The 17,028-nt window shown below is 37.1% G+C and overlaps 1 protein-coding gene across 1 annotated transcript in view; it reads left to right on the top strand.

The window, feature by feature from the left end:
• PCCA (propionyl-CoA carboxylase subunit alpha) overlaps positions 1–17,028 on the top strand; it is a 496,164-nt gene that overhangs the window by 263,681 nt on the left and 215,455 nt on the right. The window contains 1 exon segment of the mRNA XM_043998838.1: positions 13,866–13,976. Coding sequence (XP_043854773.1) covers positions 13,866–13,976 — 111 coding nt within the window.

Genomic DNA, 17,028 nt, shown 5'->3' on the forward strand with positions numbered 1-17,028 from the left:
ACAGATGGTAAGTGTCTCAGGCCAGATTTAAACTTGGGTCTTCCTGAGTTTGGATCCAATGCTCTATCCATCCTACCACCTTGCTGCTTTTAATATGTGTAATATGTTTATTTATTAGGAGGCTTATAATAAATAGTGGATGAGAGATGAGGAAAAGAGCCAGTTGCTGTGTTTTGGGTCAATGGGCAGTTTTCCAAATTAAAACTGTCAGATTTCCTCATTTTCTAGGGCCATAGAATTACATATTTGTAACTAAATTAGAAGATAGTTCAGATTTTTTTTTTGTTAAAAAAGTTTCATGTAATATATAGAATTGGTTGACTTTTGTTTAAAATATATGTTAATTTGTTAGTGTTTTATCATTTCCTTTATCCAACTTTTTAAAGTTAAATTTCACATGACATTAAATAATTATTTTGCAATTAAGATTCTTAATATTTTTTAAATGTTTAAATGTCAAGTAGATTGTAGTTCGAAGTATTTTATCACCTATTTTCATTAAATATTTTTAAAATGACATTATCTAACTTAACTGACATTGTCATTATTGTAGCTAGTTACAGCCCCAAAGATATATTCCAATTAATGACTCATTTTTTTCATTGTAAGGTTTCAAGAGTTTTTTTTTTTTTAATCTCAACTTCTGGGCTTTAAAAGTCTGTTGTGAATTGTACAAGCATCTCAAAATATGACAGAGTAAATGAAATTTATTATCATTAATAAATTGCTCTTTGATTTTAGTTCTTCTGTGGCAGAAAACAAACAAATTTAATAGATTTCTATCAAGAGTATGAGAAGATTTACTCTTATGAAGGCAATGAAATGGTGTGGCATTTGGAGACCAAGCTAAAATAACCCTCTGTAGATTGGGACATAGCTGTTTTAGGACATATCTCCCTCCTCCTTGTATATCAGTTTGATAGGACAGAAGTAGAAATGTGGGCATATGCGTGAATCTAAGAAAAGAGTTTACTTAGGTAGAACAATTGCAACCATTCTCAGTCCTTTCCCTCATTTGAGGTAGTTAACTTCCGGAATATATCTACCAAGGTAGATATATTCCATGTAACCATGTAACCATGGTAATAGTATTGTCCACCTTTCTCAGTTTACTGAATGAAATTACAGTAAATTATCAACACTGGACAATTCCACAACAATAGTGTTTATATAGATTTCTATAATGGTCAGTGTTACATATCTGATATTTCTAGGGTTCATTGCATTAATCTGTTTTTATTTGGGTTAGAGTTTTGGAACTGGCTCAGGGTAGAATTCATTTCCTTGTGTTCCCAGGAAAAGGGTATTTTTAAAACATTTAAATAATATTTTTTTCTTATTATATATAAAGACAAATTTTAACATTCATTTTAAAAATTTAAGTTCCAAATTTCCCCCTCCCTGTTTTCCTCTCCCTGAAACAGTAATTTGATATAGATTATATATATGCAATCATATAAAACATATTTCTATATGTCATGTTCTGAAAGAAGAAACAGACCAAAATGGAAAAAATATCATGAAAAAAATAAAGTGAAAATACTGTGCTTTGATCTATATTGAGACTCCATCAGTTCTTTTTGTGTATATGAATAGCATTTTTCGAAATTAATTTTTGGGGATTGTCTTAGATCATTGTTTTTCTGAGGATAGATAAGTCATTTATAGTTGATCATCATGCTTTATTGCCATTACTATGTACAGTGTTCTCCTGGTTCTGCTTACTTCACTTTGTATCAGTTCATCTAAGTCTTTTCAGGTTTTTCTGAAATGCACATGCTTGTCATTTCTGAAAGCACAATAGTATTCCATTCCATTCACATACTACAACTTATTCAGCCATTCCCTAATTGATGTTCATCCCCTTAATTTCCACCATCTTTGCCACCACAAAAATAGTTGCAATAAATATTTTTAAACAATTAGATCCTTTTCTCTTTTTTATGATCTCTTTGGGATACAGATCTAGTAGTGGTATTGCTGGATCAAAGAGTAGGTACAGTTTGATTGTTCTTTGGGTATAGTTCCAAATTGTTCTTTAGAAGAGTTGAATTGGTTCACAACTTCACCAATAGTGCATTAATGTCCAGTTTTTCCATGTCCCCTCCAATATTTATTATTTTCCTTTTCTGTCATATTAGCCAATCTGATAGCTGGGAGGTGGTACCTCAGAGTAGCTTTAATTTGCATTTCTCTATTCAGTAGGGATTTAGGTATCAAACATTAGATCACTGTGGTCATTTATTACTATGTCCTGTATACCTAATCTATTCCACTGATCCACCAGTCTATTCCTATAGCTAGTACCAGATAATTTATATGGTTGCTGCTTTATAATATAGTTTGAGACCTGGTACAACTAAACCTCCTTCCAACACATTTTTTCCCCACTAATTTCCTTGATATTTTCAACCTTTTGTTCTTGCAGATGAATTTTGTTTTAATTTTTCTAATTATAAATTAGTTTTTGGTAGTTTGGTATGGTACTGAATTAATAAATTAATTTAGGTAGAATTGTCATTTTTATTATGTGGGCTCCACCTATCCATGAGCATTTGATATTTGTCTAATTATTTAGATAGGCTTTATTTGGGAAAGGCCTTTTGTAATTGTGTTCATTCATATACTTCCTGTATATATCTTAGCTGAGTAGACTCCCAAGTATTTTATATTGTCTATAGGTTATTTTAAAAGGAATTACTCTTTCTGTTGCTCCTGGACTTTGTTAGTGATACATGGAAATGCTGATGACTTATGTTCATTTATTTTATATCATGTAACTTTGCTAAAGTTGACAGGTATTTCAACTAGCTTTTCAGTTGATTCTCTAGGATTTTCTAAGTGTAGCATCATATCATTTTCAAAGAGTGATAGCTTTAGGGGCAGCTAGGTGGCACAGTGGATTTTTGCACTGGCCCTGGATTCAAGAGGACCTGATTTCAGATCTGGCCTCAGACACTTAACACTAGCTATGTGACCCTGAGCAAGTCACTTAACCCTCATTGCCCCATCAGAAAGGAAGGGAGAGAGGGAGGGAGGGAGAGAGAGAAAAAGAACAAAGCCATAGTTTTGTTTCCTCATTGCCTATTCGGTTTTTTTGGTTTTTTGGTGTTTTGTTTTTTTTTTAGTGAGGCAACTGGAGTTAAGTGACTGCCCAGGGTCACACAGCTAGTAAGTGTTAAGTGTCTGAGGCCAGATTTGAACTCAGGTACTCCTGACTCCAGGGCCGGTGCTCTAACCACTGCACCTAGCTGCCCCTCTTCATTTCCTATTCTGATCCCTTTAATTACTGTTTCTTGAATTTGTATAGCTAGGCATTTCTAGTACAATATTGAGTAATGGTGTTAATAATAGGCACCTTTTGCTTCACCCCCTCATCTTATTGGGAAGGCTTCTAGCTAATTACCATTACAGAAAATGGTTGTTGATGATTTTGTGCTTTTTTTTGGTCGGGGCAATGAGGGTTAAGTGACTTGCCCAGGGTCACACAGCTAGTAAGTGTCAAGTGTCTGAGACCGGATTTGAACTCAGGTCCTCCTGACTACAGGGCTGGTACTTTATCTACTGCGCCACCTAGCGGCCCCCCCCTTGTTGATGGTTTTAAATAAATATTATTTAAAGAAAGCTCTGTTTATCCCTCCGCTCTCTAGTGTTTTTGTTTGTTTGTTTGTTTGTTTGTTTTTTTTGCGGGGCAATGGGGGTTAAGTGACTTGCCCAGGGTCACACAGCTAGTAAGTGTCAAGTGTCTGAGGCCGGATTTGAACTCAGGTACTCCGGAATCCAGGACTGGTGCTTTATCCACTGTGCTATCTAGCCGCCCCCTCTCTAGTGTTTTTAATAATAATGGGTACTATATTTTTTCAAAGACCTTTTCTGTTTCTGTTGAGATAATCATGTGATTTATATATATATATTTTGTTATTGATATGGTTAGTTCTGCTAATAGTTTTCCTAATATTGAACCATCCCTGAATTTTTGGTATAAATTTCACCTGGTAATAATAACAGATGATCCTTGTGGTATATTGATGTAATCTCCTTGCTAGCATTTTATTTAAGTTTTTTTCATCAATATTCATTAGGGAAATTGGTCTACAGTTTTTTTCTCTATTGTCATTTTTCCTGGTTTAGATAGCAGTATCACGTTTGTGTCACAAAAGGAATTTCTTAGGAATCCTTTTTTGCCTAGGTTACAAAATAGTTTACATGATACCAGAAATAATTTTTTTTCTTTTTTTTTTTTTTTTAGGCAATTGGGGTTAAGTGACTTGCCCAGGGTCACACAGCTAGTAAGTGTTAAGTGTCTGAGGTCGGATTTGAACTCAGGTACTCCTGAATGCAGGGCTGGTGCTTTATCCACTGCACCATCTAGCTGCCCCAATAATTTTTCTTTAAATCTTTGGTAGAATTCACTTGTGAAGTCATCTCATTCTGGGGATTTTTTCTTAGGGAGGTTCTTGGTGTCCTTGTTCAATTCTTTTTCTTTTTTTTTTTTTTAAACTTTATTTTTTTTTAAAGTGAGGCAGTTGGGGTTATGTGACTTGCCCAGGGTCACACAGTTAGTAAGTGTTAAGTGTCTGAGGCCAGATCTGAACTCAGGTACTCCTGACTCCAGGGCTGGTGCTCTATCCACTGCGCCACCTAGCTGCCCCCTCAATTTCTTTTTCTAAGATTGAGTATTCTGTTTCCTATTCTGCCACTCTGTGCAGTTTATATTTTTGTAAGTATTCGTTGATTTTTCCTTCAGTTGTCAGATTTATTGGCATTTAATTGGACAGAATAATTCCTAATAATTGCTTTCATTTCGTTTTATTTGGTGGTAAATTCGCCCTTTATCTTACTAGTTTTTTTTTTTAATCCAGCTCCTAGTTTTATTTATTAGCTCAATAGTTTTGTTTTTTTTTTTTTTTAAATTTTATTATTTGTACTTTTGGTTTTCAGGATTTCCAATTTGGTATTTAGTTGGAGATTTTAATTTGTTCTTTTTCTAATTTTTTTTTTAGTTGCATAGCCAGTTCATTGATCTACTCTTTCTCTGTTTTATTGATAAGAGTTTAGAAATGCACATTTTCCCCTTAATACTGAGTTGGCTGTATCCTATAAATTTTGGTATGTTGTCTTATTGTTGTCATTCTCTATAATGAAGTTATTGATTATTTCTATGATTTTTTTTTCTTTGACCCACTCAATTCTATAGGATTAGATTATTTGGTTTCCAGTTAATTTTTAGTCTATGCTTCTACAGCCCTTCACTATTTTTGCCTTTCTACATTTGATTGTGATGTCTCTTTGCCCTGAGATGTGGTCATTTTTGTTTGCCATGTATTGCTTAGAAAAAGGTATATTGTTTTCTATTCCCAATCAATTATAACTTGTTTCCTGTTTTATGTTTTTGGCTAGATTTTTCTAAATTACAGGTTGGAAAGTTGAGGCCCCCCATTAGTATAGTTTTACTGTCTATCTTGTAACTTGCTTTTCTCTGTTAAAAATTTCAATATTATACCTCTTGGTACATATATATTTACTCTTGATATTACTTCATTGTCTAGTGTACCTTTTAGCACGATGTAGTTTCTTTCCTTGTCTCTTTTTTTTTAGATCTATTTTTTTACTTTTGCTTTGTCTGAAACCATGATTAGCTATCCTTGCTTTTTTAAAAAAAAATTCAGCTGAAGTATAATAGAATCTGCTACAGCCCCTTACCTTTGTTCTATTTGTGTGTGTGTGTGTGTGTGTGTGTGTGTGTGTATGTATAAAGTATTTTTCTTTTAAACAATATATTGTAGGATTTGGGTTTTTAATCTACTCTGCTATCCACTTTCCTTTCATGGGGGAATCCATTCTATTCACATTTGGAGTTATTATTATTACCTGCTTATTTCCCTCCATCCTATTTTTCTTCCTGTTTATCTTTCTCTCTCTCTTTTCACCCATTTCTTCCTTGCTTCTGCCTACACCCTTCCCCAGTCTGTCAGTCCTCCTGTCAGTCCCCGCCCTTCCCCCTTTTCTTAACTTCCTCTCCTCCTACTTCAGTGTAGGGGTAGGGTAAAACAGATTTTTGTACCCAACTGAGTTTGTATGTTATTCCCTCTTTGAGCCTATTCTGATGAGTGTGAGATTCAAATGATTCCCAAGCTTCCCTCCCCTTTTCCATCTTCCCTTCTACTGGAATAGGTCTTTTACTCTGCTTTGTGAGATAATTTGCCCTATTTTACCTCTCCCTTCTGCTTCTACTGTTATCCTCTTTCTGACTCCTTAGTTTTTTGGATATCATCCCATCAAAGTCACCTTATACTCATACCCTCTATGTATACTTTTTTTTTTTTTTTAAACTAAGATACAGTTCTTAAAAGTTACAAGTAAGGGGGGCAGCTAGGTGGCTCAGTGGATATAAGCACCGGCCCTGGATTCAGGAGTACCTGAGTTCAAATCCGGCCTAGGACACTTGACACTTACTAGCTGTGTGGCCCTGGGCAAGTCGTTTAACCCTCATTGCCCAGCAAAAAAAACCAAAAAAAAACCAAAGTTACAAGTATCATCTTTAAGTTATAGTTCCTAAGAGTTACAAGAATTATCTTTAAGATATAGTTCTTAAGAGTTACAAAGATCATCTTTCTGTGAAGAGATATGGACATTTCAGCATTCATGAATCTCTTATTTTTCTCTTTCCTTTTTCCTTTTTTATATTTCTCTTGAGTCTTGTATTTCAAAATCACAGTTTTTGGGGGCAGCTAGGTGGCGCAGTGGATAAAGCACTGGCCCTGGATTTAGGAGGACCCGAATTCAAATCTGGCCTCAGACACTTGACACTTACTAGCTGTGTGACCCTGGGCAAGCCACTTAACCCCAATTGCCTCACCAAAAAAAAAAAAAAAAAGAAAGAAAATCACAGTTTTTGTTCAGCTCTGGTCTTTTTATCAGAAAAGGTTGAAAGTCCTTTGTTTCATTGAATGACCATTTTTCCCAGGAAGGATTATGCTTATTTTACTAGGTGTGTGATTTTTGGTTGTAATCCCAGCTCTTTTACCTTCTGGAATTTCATCACAAACCCTCCAGTTCCTTAATGTAGAAATTGTTAAATCTTGTGTAATCCTGAATGTAGATGCATGATATTTGAATTGTTTCTTTTTGGCTGCCTGAAATATTTTCTCCTTGACTTGGGAGGTCTGGAATTTAGCTATAATGTTCCTTGGAGTTTTCATTTTGGGATCTCTTTCAGGAGGTGATTTGTGGATTCTTTCAGTGTCTATTTTATCCTCTGGTTCTAGGATATATGGGCAGTTTAAAAATATGTAATTTATTGAAGCATGACGTCCAGGCTCTTTTTTATCATACTTTTCAATATAAAGTTGCTAAAAAACTCTTTAGCATGCTCTGTAGCATATACTACAGAGGACTTTAAAGGTGGAACCAACAGTTCATTGCAAAATTCCAGTGTGGGGGCCTTGAAAAATGAAAGAATCACCACTCTCATCTAGGCCATATCTTTTATGGAAAAGTCAAAAAAAGGAGTAGAGCCAAGATGGCGGAGAGAAGCCAGCAAGTTGCCTGAGCTCTCCCTTGGTTCCCTCAAAAAGAACATTAAATCGGGGAAGCTGGGTGGCACGGTGGATGGAGCACCGGCCCTGGATTCAGGAGGACCTGAGTTCAGATCTGGCCTCAGACGCTAGACACTTGCTGGCTGTGTGACCCTGGGCAAATCACTTAACCCTGATTGGCCTCACCAAAAAAAAACCAAAACAAAACTTTAAATCAAGCCTCCTAAAAAAAAGGAAGTAGAGCAGTTTACTAATTGATAAACTGATGAAATATTCTAAGGGTGTGAATAGACAGAATCACCAGTAATTAGAGATATATAAATAAAATCAGTTCTGAGGTTCCACCTTATATCCACCAGGTTGGCAAAGCTGAAAAAAAGAAACAAAGTGACACATGGTGGTGTGGGGGGGAGGGTTGGGGTGGCAGTGGATGAAAACATGCACATTTTGATGCACTGTTGGTGTAGCCAAGAATTGGTCTTCACATTTTGAAACATGATTTAGAATTATGTTCCCAAAGTTATTAAACTCTGCATGACATTTTGACCCTATGGTATGTCTACTTGGTTTATACTCCCAGAGATTAAATAAATAAAGTAGAAAGAGTCCTATAAGTACAAAAAATTTACTATAGCTTTTTTTTAGTCTCAATTAGAAACAAACTAGGTTCTTGTTATGGATATGACTGAATAAATTATAGTATATGAATGTTAGGAAATACTATTTTGTTGTAACAAATGAAGAGCAATTTCAGAGAGAACTGGGAAGACTTTTGAATTTATTCAGGAGTGAAATGAGCGGAACCAGGAGAACAATTCATCCTATAACATCAAATATGTTTTTAAAAAAACAATTCTGATAACCTGATCAATAAAAATGATCAACTATGGTTCCAGAAGAGTGGTGAGGCAAACTTTGACCCACTGCATGAATAGAGAGATGAGATACATAAAGAGAAGATACATTTTTCTGGATGTGGCTAGTGTGGGAATTTGTTTTCCTTGAGTTGAATAATGGGTGATGGAATTGTCATGTAGAAGGAACAAGACTTATCTTGTTCGGTTCCAGAATACAGAACTGAAATCATTAGGTAGGGGGCAGCTAGGTGGCGCAGTGGATATAGCACCAGTCCCTGATTCAGGAGGACCAGGGTTCAAATCCAGACCCCCGACACTTGACACTTCCTAGCTGTGTGCCCTGGGCAAGTCACTTAACCCTCATTACCCTGCAAAAAAAGAAAAAGAAAGAAATCATTAGGTAGAAATTATAGTCACTATGGGTTGATCATAGAGTATATGTAGGGAAGTAGAATGTATTAAGATTAGAAAGGTAGGAAGGCACAAAGGACTTAATATTCATTCTAGAGCTAATAAATGGGGTGCTCCTGGACTTATTAAGGTCGGGATATGTGTGTTTATGTTGAATTTTTGTACACTTTATGAAATTAATAGCTAATTGCTAGCATTTATATAATTGTTTGTACCTTAATGCTTTCCATTTGGAGGGTGGATAAGATTTTGGGATAGACGTGAGGAAGTGAGATCAAGGAGAAGGATATTGCCTTCTTGACTAGGTGACCAATCATGACGGCCTGAACTAGAGTGGTGGCTTTTTTTAGTGGAGAGAAGGGATGTAAAGTAGAGACATTGTTGAAGAGAAATTGTAAGATTTGGCAGTTTGGGTAAGAGAGAGAGAGATTGAGAATTGAGACTGAGATTGAGATTGAAAACCTGCTGAAGTGTTGCAGTAGTCCTGGGTGAGTGGAAGAATCAAAGCATCTTTATAGTAAGAGGAAAATTTGAAAATGGGTGGATTTAATCAACTCTCTTTTGGATGTCCTCAAGTAGAGATGCCTACAGGACATCTGAATATTCAATAGGTGGTTAATGCTAGGTTCAAGCTTCATGGGAAATTAGTGTTGGGTAACTAGATTTGCCAATCTGTTTTGCATAGAGATAGAAATTAAATCCATAGTAGCTGATAAGAGATTGCCAAGTGAGTGAAGAATAGAGAGCAAAGAGAAGAGGGTCAAGTACAGAGATTAGGTCTAATCAGAGCATCCTGAGGGAGAAGGTGATATTTCTGGAAATGATGCTGATGCTGAAGTAATAGTTGAGAGGACTCTGAAAGTGATTCCGACTCAGAGAAAGTGGGATCTGCTGAAGAACTATCCACTGCCAAACAGCCAGAGAAATGAAGTACCCTAAAGCTAAGAAGGATGCAAAGAATAGTTACAAAATAAATTTTTGTTAAATCCAGTAGGTTCATACCTCTGAATGTGCGATTAGTCCTTAGTCAAAGTATAACTTATTGTTATAATTCACAATGTAAGACTTTCTATAGCACAGACCTTTGAATTTTAATTTTTGAAAGAGCCATTTAAATAATACATTTTCACTTAAACATGTCCAAAACTGAACTCATTATCTCCTCCTCAATCCTATCCCCCATCCCCAATTCTTACTTTCTAATTTTTCTATTACTATTAGGTACCATTATCTTCCCAGTTAGCTAGGTCAGGGGCAGCTAGGTGGTTCAGTGGATAGAGCACAGGCCCTGGAATCAGGAGGACCTGATTTCAGATTTCTCCTCAGACACTTACTCACTGTAACCCCATCTGGGGCCATCTCCAGTCTTCCTCATATGTATGTTACCACTGGACCCAGATGGTCCAGAGGAGAGAGCGAAGTTGGTGACTTTGCACAGCTCTCCCTCACTTAAATCCAATTCACTGCAAGTCATGACATCACACATGGTCCTCTTTGAGAACTAAGGAAAAAGCAACAACAATCTTCCCAGTCACACAGGCTTATACCTCAAAGTATCATCCTTAACTCCTTACTGTCACCCCCTTTCCCACCAGCATATATAATCCGTTGCCAAGATTTCTTGATTTTGCCCTTTCTAACATCTCTTGCATATGGTTCCTTATTTCCTCTGACCTTGCCCTCTTAATTGCCCTATTGCACGCTGGTGTAGGCCAATGGACATTCAGTAGCTTGTTGGTTGTTCTTCCTGTCACAAGTCACTTCCTACTCCTTTCCATACTCCAAAGTGATCTTCCTTAAACACAGATGTTGCCTCCCTGTAGCTTATATGACCTCTAAGGAATAAATATAAATCCTTTTGTTTGGCATTCAAAAGATTTTCATAACCTGCCTTCCCCCTACCCTTCTTGTCTTTTTACAACTTATACTTTCCCACATACTTTCTAATTCAATGACACTTGCCTTCTTGCTGTACTTCACACAAAACTCTCCATTTCTTGATTCTTAGCATTTTCATGGGTTTGCTTCATGCCTGGAACTCTCTCCTTCCTCATCCTCTATGACTCACTTCCCTGACTTCCTCCAAGTTTCAGCTAAAATCTAATCTTTTAGGAAAGGAAGCCTTTTCAGTGCCTCTTCATTCTAGTGCCTTCCCCTCTGATGATTATCTTCAGTTTATACTTTGTGTAGCTTTTCTATTTGTAATTGTTTGTATGTTATACTGTGAGCTCCTTGAGAACAAGTGCTGTCTTTAGCCCCCTAGTGCTTAGGACAGTTCCTTATTAAGTGTTTATTGACTGATCCACAGTTAATGAGCATAACCTGTATGAATATTGAAGAAACAGTCAAAGACTTGGACCAATAGATATCACAAATGGCCAGATAAGATATAGTAAGGAGAAAAAAATTAGCAGCAGTGTCTAGCTACAGAAAGGTCATAAAGGACAATGATTGAGAAAAGGCAATTAATTTAGCAGTAGATCATTAGTAAAGAGAGTAAAATTATGTCACTAGAGTCATATAAGTTAAACAATATTGCAAGTGTTTTAGAAATGAGGAGGGTTTTGAAAGTATAGGGATCTAGAGGGGCAGCTAGGTGGTGCAGTGGATAAAGCACTGGCCCTGGATTCAGGAGGACCAGAGTTCAAATCCAGTCTCAGATACTTGACACTTACTAGCTGTGTGACGCTGGGCAAGTCACTTAACCCTCATTGCCTCACCAAAAAAAAAAAAAGAAAGTATAGGGATCTAGTGTGATTAGTTCCCTGCTCTCAAGCCACCTTTCTAAAAGTGTCTGTGTAAAAGGTAGAAATTTATAACAGGGCTTCTTAAATTTTTTCTACTTGTGACTCTTTTTGTCTGAGAAATTTTTGTGTGACCCAGGGTATATAGGTGTATATAAAATAGGTTTAATTTATTGTTGCCAAATTTTTCATGACCCCCACATTCAGTTATGTGACTCCATATGGGATTGCTACCCACAGTTTTGTAGGGGCCAAATTTAGTATGGGGAGAGTTAATTGGACAGTTTGCTGTAATATTGGGTTTCAGATAATAATGAGAGACCTCTAGGTCTAGAGTTTCCTCTCCTCCAAACTGCCTTTTTTTTAGTTATTTCACTAAGAATGATAAGAAAGGAAATTAACAGCCTCTTTTCCACAAACAAATCTGGTTTTATTAATAGGAACAAATCTACAACACAAGTGAAGTTAATAGAGCCAGGGACAATGAGAAAGGGAATAGGGAAGGGAAAGATACGCTCCACTTCCCAGATGATTAAGATCTAAATCTCTAGGGTAAAAAAGGCCCCCAGGTGCCTCAAATAAACTCTGCTTCCTCAGCTATCCAGAATAGCTTAGCTTGAACAAAAACTGACTCAAACCCTAAACTTGCTTCCAGATCTGCTAGCCTAAAGAGCCAACCTTGCTTCAACAACACAAACTCACCACCACCTGGAATCTGTAGTTCTAAGGAAATCAGCTGTACAAGTCTCTCCTGGTTTGGTCTGAAGGTCCACTACACACCAGCTTCTCTCTCTCTCTGTCTTTCCCCTCTCTCTCTCTCTCCCCTCTTCTCTCTCCCTTCTTTCCTGCCTCTCCTATGGGAAGGGAGGTTCTTAGCCCTGCGAGTCTTCAATTAGTCAATATAACGCCCTGGGCGGTCCCCATTATAATTTGGCCAGGCCCACATGGGTGTGGAGGATCTCCTAGGTGGGGTTTTTTCAAGGTTACATCTTTTCAGTCTGGCCATGATGAAGCAAAGATGGGGTCATGGAAACCCCAAATCACAATTAATTTCTTACAGTTTAAGAAGCTTTAGTTTGTACTGACTTGAGTCAGATGGTAGAATCATTTCTTGGTAATGGAATGACTGAGATTTAGGTACATTTGTAGGCTAGAGGCCAAGGAACTGGTGTATAAATAGCAGTTAAAATTTATAGAGAGATGCGGATTACAGACTGAGTAAGCAAGTCTCTTCAGGGATTGGAGTTGGCAAAGAGAAGGAACACCTCGTCCTTTATGACCAGAAGCTAATGAGAAGAGAAGGGAGGATAATATTTGAAGTGAGTTTGAAAATGTAGAATTGATGAGGAGTTCCTATGATGTCTTCAATTTTTCTTTTTCTTTTGAAAATAATTTTTATTGATATTTTGTGTTTTTTACATTACCAAAATTCCCCCTCCAATTCCAGAAAACCCTCACCGCGGAAACAAAAATATTTTAAAGAAAAAAAATTTTAAAATAGTGAAACTGACTCATATATTGAAAAAAATATGAAAACATGTGCATCTTGGCAAAGGCTGGGGTATGAGTGTTTTCTCATATCACTTCTTTAGAGCCATATGCTTGTTCCTTGCAATTTTGCAACATTCACTTTTGTATTTTTAAAATTACTGTTTCTTTATATTTACATTATTGTCACTGTGTATATTATTTCCATACAAGCCTTTCTACACTTATCAGTATTCATCATATTTGTGATTTTTTTTTCACAGCATTAATATTCATTCACTTACCTGAATTTGTTTACCTGTTCACATTCAATGGCTATCTACTTTGTTTCCAATTCTTTGCTTCACAAAGAGTGCTTCTATAAATGTTTTGATGTGGTTGGGGGACTTTCTTATCTGTCAGTTTTCAATGAAATATGAGATCATATCTTGTTTGATATAGTGTCTAAATATTGGAATAGATAGCAAGGGAATTATCACATTTTCTAAAGGATAACCTTGATCATTTTTTTGTTTTTTAGTGAGGCAATTGGGGTTAGTGACTTGCCCAGGGTCACACAAGCTAGTAAGTGTTAAGTGTCTGAGGCAGATTTCGAAACTCAGGGTACTCTGACTCCAGGGCCGGTGCTCTATCCACTGAACCACCTAGCTGCCCCTAACCTTGATCATTTTAAAGAACTCGCATTTATGTTTGAATTCCAAGAGAGAAGGAACTTAACTCCCCAGAATACATTCTAGCCAATAACATTATTTAATCATTCAGAAATTGTAAAATTGTATCCTATGAGTAATATTTTTCTATTTGTTCTAATACTATTTTCTTTTTAGGTGTTACGCATAACATCGCTTTACTTCGAGAAGTGATCAACCATAAACGCTTTGTTGAAGGAGACATTAACACAAAATTCCTTTCTGATGTATATCCTGATGGTTTCAAAGGTTTGTGTTCATGGAAATATTTTTCAGATACTCTTTGTTTCCAAATAATTTTGATGCAAGTTATGACTTTTCCCTCCATTTTTCCTCCATTTATATAATTTCAGTCAAACCATTTGTTCGTTTATAATATTCATTTAAAGTAACATTTATAGAGGGCAGCTAGGTGGTGCTGTGGGATAAAGCACCAGCCCTGGATTTAGGAGGACCTGAGTGCAAATCTGGGTTCAAACACATGACACTAACTAGCTGTGTGACTAGGCAAGTCCACTTAACCCCCATTGCCCCAGGGGGAAAAAAAGTAACATTTACCATTTTGAAACATTCTGCATAGTGACATTTAGCATATTTCTAAAATTATCCTATGGAAAAATTAACATTTAGCATATTGTATAGTCAAATCAGGAGTCAATTTACTTACATATTCATATTAGGAATGTTAGAAAACAAAAGAAAAAGAAGGCAGCTCGGTTTACTAGATGAAGACCTGGGTTCAAATTTTACCTCTAGCACATCACAGAGAATTTCTCTCTGACTCTTAAGTTTCAAAGCAGATGCTGGACTTAGCAGGCTGGGTGTGGATGTGGAGAAAGGATGGTAGAGATGGCTTTTTATTCAAAGTTTCATGTATCATTTGAAATCATAGATACTGTCAAAAATAACAATAAAACACTAGGAAAGTAAAGTGTCTTCATTGTACTTCTGAATACAGCATAGTTTGTTGAATGTACTTATATCTCTGCTTGTTGTATATCCCTCCCCAATATTAAGGGCTAAAATTCTAGCTAGTCTGTCTAAAATATCTAATGAGTGGTCGCCAATAAATTATAAGCTTTAGCAAGAGTTAGACTTTTAAGCATTTTATTAAGGAGATAAGAATGTTGGTAAAGAGAGAAGAAAGGCCTACCTCATTCATCTATCTATTAAAGGGAAGAGCATTTCTAGCCTCTGCTCTCTGCCAGAGTCAGAGCGCCAGGCTCCCCCTTCTTCCTCCCACCACCAAATGTCACTTCCTGGCGCCAAAGGAAAGACTCTTGGTCTTGCCCTCAAAGACCTTCACTTCATGGGGGAGCTTTTCTACAGTAAGTCTCCAGCAAGGGGCGTCATTCCAATAGTTACACCAAGATGTAAGCTCCTTGAGCTCAGGGACCTTCCTTCTTGTTTTCACAGTCTAGTTCCAGCCTCCTTTCCAGCATTCTCATTATTCATTGGCCTCATTCATACACAAACTAATCTTTTGTTGTTGTTGTTGTTTTGTTTGTTTGTTTTGGTGGGGGCAGTGGGGTTTAAGTGACTTGCCCAGGGTCACACAGCTAGTAAGTGTCAAGTGTCTGAGGCCAGATTTGAACTCAGGCACTCCCTGAATCCAAGGCCAGTGCTTTATCCACTGTGCCACCTAGCCGCCCCCCAAACTAGTCTTCTTGATGTTCCTCTTACACAGCCCTCTGTATCCTGTCTTAGGCCTTTGTACTCACTGGTTTCTCCCACACCTTGAATGTACTCTCTTCTTACTTCTGTCTTTTGGAAACCCTAATTTACTTTAGAACTGGCTTATAAGCCACATTTTAAATCAAACCTTTCCTGATTGCCATTTGCCTCCCTCAACTGCTAGTGTGGAATCATGACTCTGGGCTCTCACGTTTTGTTAATGCAAAGTTCTAGAGGTAAACTAAGTATTGCTACCCTCAAGAAGCCACAAGGAGAAATTTTCTCTCCCTTAAGAAAATTTGCTTGTCTGTCTGTCTGTCTGTCTCTGTCTCTTTCAGAAGCTTCTACTTATAGAGTTCTTCCTAGAATTTTCTAATCATGTGACCCACTAAATAGACAGCCATCAATTTCTTTTCCCAGCATTATTTATAAGCTATTTTGTCTTTCAAATCTATAAATTAAATGCTAGCAGATGTTATTTTTTTCCTCTTTATTTGTGATATATTTACCCTATTCTTTTGTTATTGTTGTTGTTATTCTTGCTGAGGACCTATAAGAAAAGAAATATTATTTACCTCCAGATAGCAAGATGCCTTCTAAATCAGGAATTGTATTGTATGCACAATAGCAGAGCTTGTAGCTTTCACAATCTCATTGCCATTAAGTGGCTTAATGAAAGAAAGACCAAGGCCTCCCACTGCATCCAGGGCCAGTCATCCTGATCTATAGCTTGCCAGAGGACCTGGAAGGCTATGAAGGAAAGAGTGAGACTGGTGACTGCATGGCCCTGCCTCACTTAAATTCAATTCATTTGCAAGTTATGACATCACCTTCTTGAAGTTATGGTCCTCTTTGAGAACAAAGACAAACAACAGCAAGTGGCTCCCGATTGCTTCCAGGATCACATACAAAATCTTCTGTTTAGCTTTTAAAGCCCTTTCATAACCTCGCCTTTCCTTTCTTATGTTTTATTTCCCTCACTGTGTTCCAGTGACGTCAGCTTCCTTGTTCTTCATTCCTTACAACATTTATAGAGAAATAGGTACTTTCGAAAAGGATAGAATAGATGGGAGGCAGTTTTTGGATTGGAAGGCACTAATAGTTAGAGGTTATTAAGGAGAATAAGAATTTGGTACAGAGAGAGAAAGGCCTAGATTCATCTGTCTATTAAAGGGAGAATGCATTTCTAGCTCCACTCTCCACCAGAGTCCTGACAAAAGAGAGGCGAGAGCGCCAGCCTCTCCCTGTCTTCCTCCCACAAGCAAACGTCACTTTCCTGCCACCAAAGAAAAGCCACATGGCTCGCCCTCAGGTGCCTTCTCCTTATGGAGGAGACTTTCCTACAGTAAGTCTCCAGCAGGGGCGTCATTCTGATAGTTCCAAATGATAGCCATGGAACAAGCATGGAATGGGTGATAGAGCACCATGTGCAAGTAGCAGCAAGTAGGCCAATATATTAAACTAGAGAGTATGTGGAAGAAAATAATGTGTGAGAAGAGTGGAAAAGTTAAGTTTATTATGAATAGCTTTGAATCCTAAACAAAGGAGTTTTATTTAATGCCGGAGGTAATAATTAGTCACTGGCATTTAGTGAGCAGTGAGGAACTGAGTTAACAGCATCAGGTTC

This window comes from Dromiciops gliroides, chromosome 3 (genome assembly GCF_019393635.1).
Source record: "Dromiciops gliroides isolate mDroGli1 chromosome 3, mDroGli1.pri, whole genome shotgun sequence".
In the NCBI taxonomy this organism is placed as follows: Eukaryota; Metazoa; Chordata; class Mammalia; order Microbiotheria; family Microbiotheriidae; genus Dromiciops; species Dromiciops gliroides.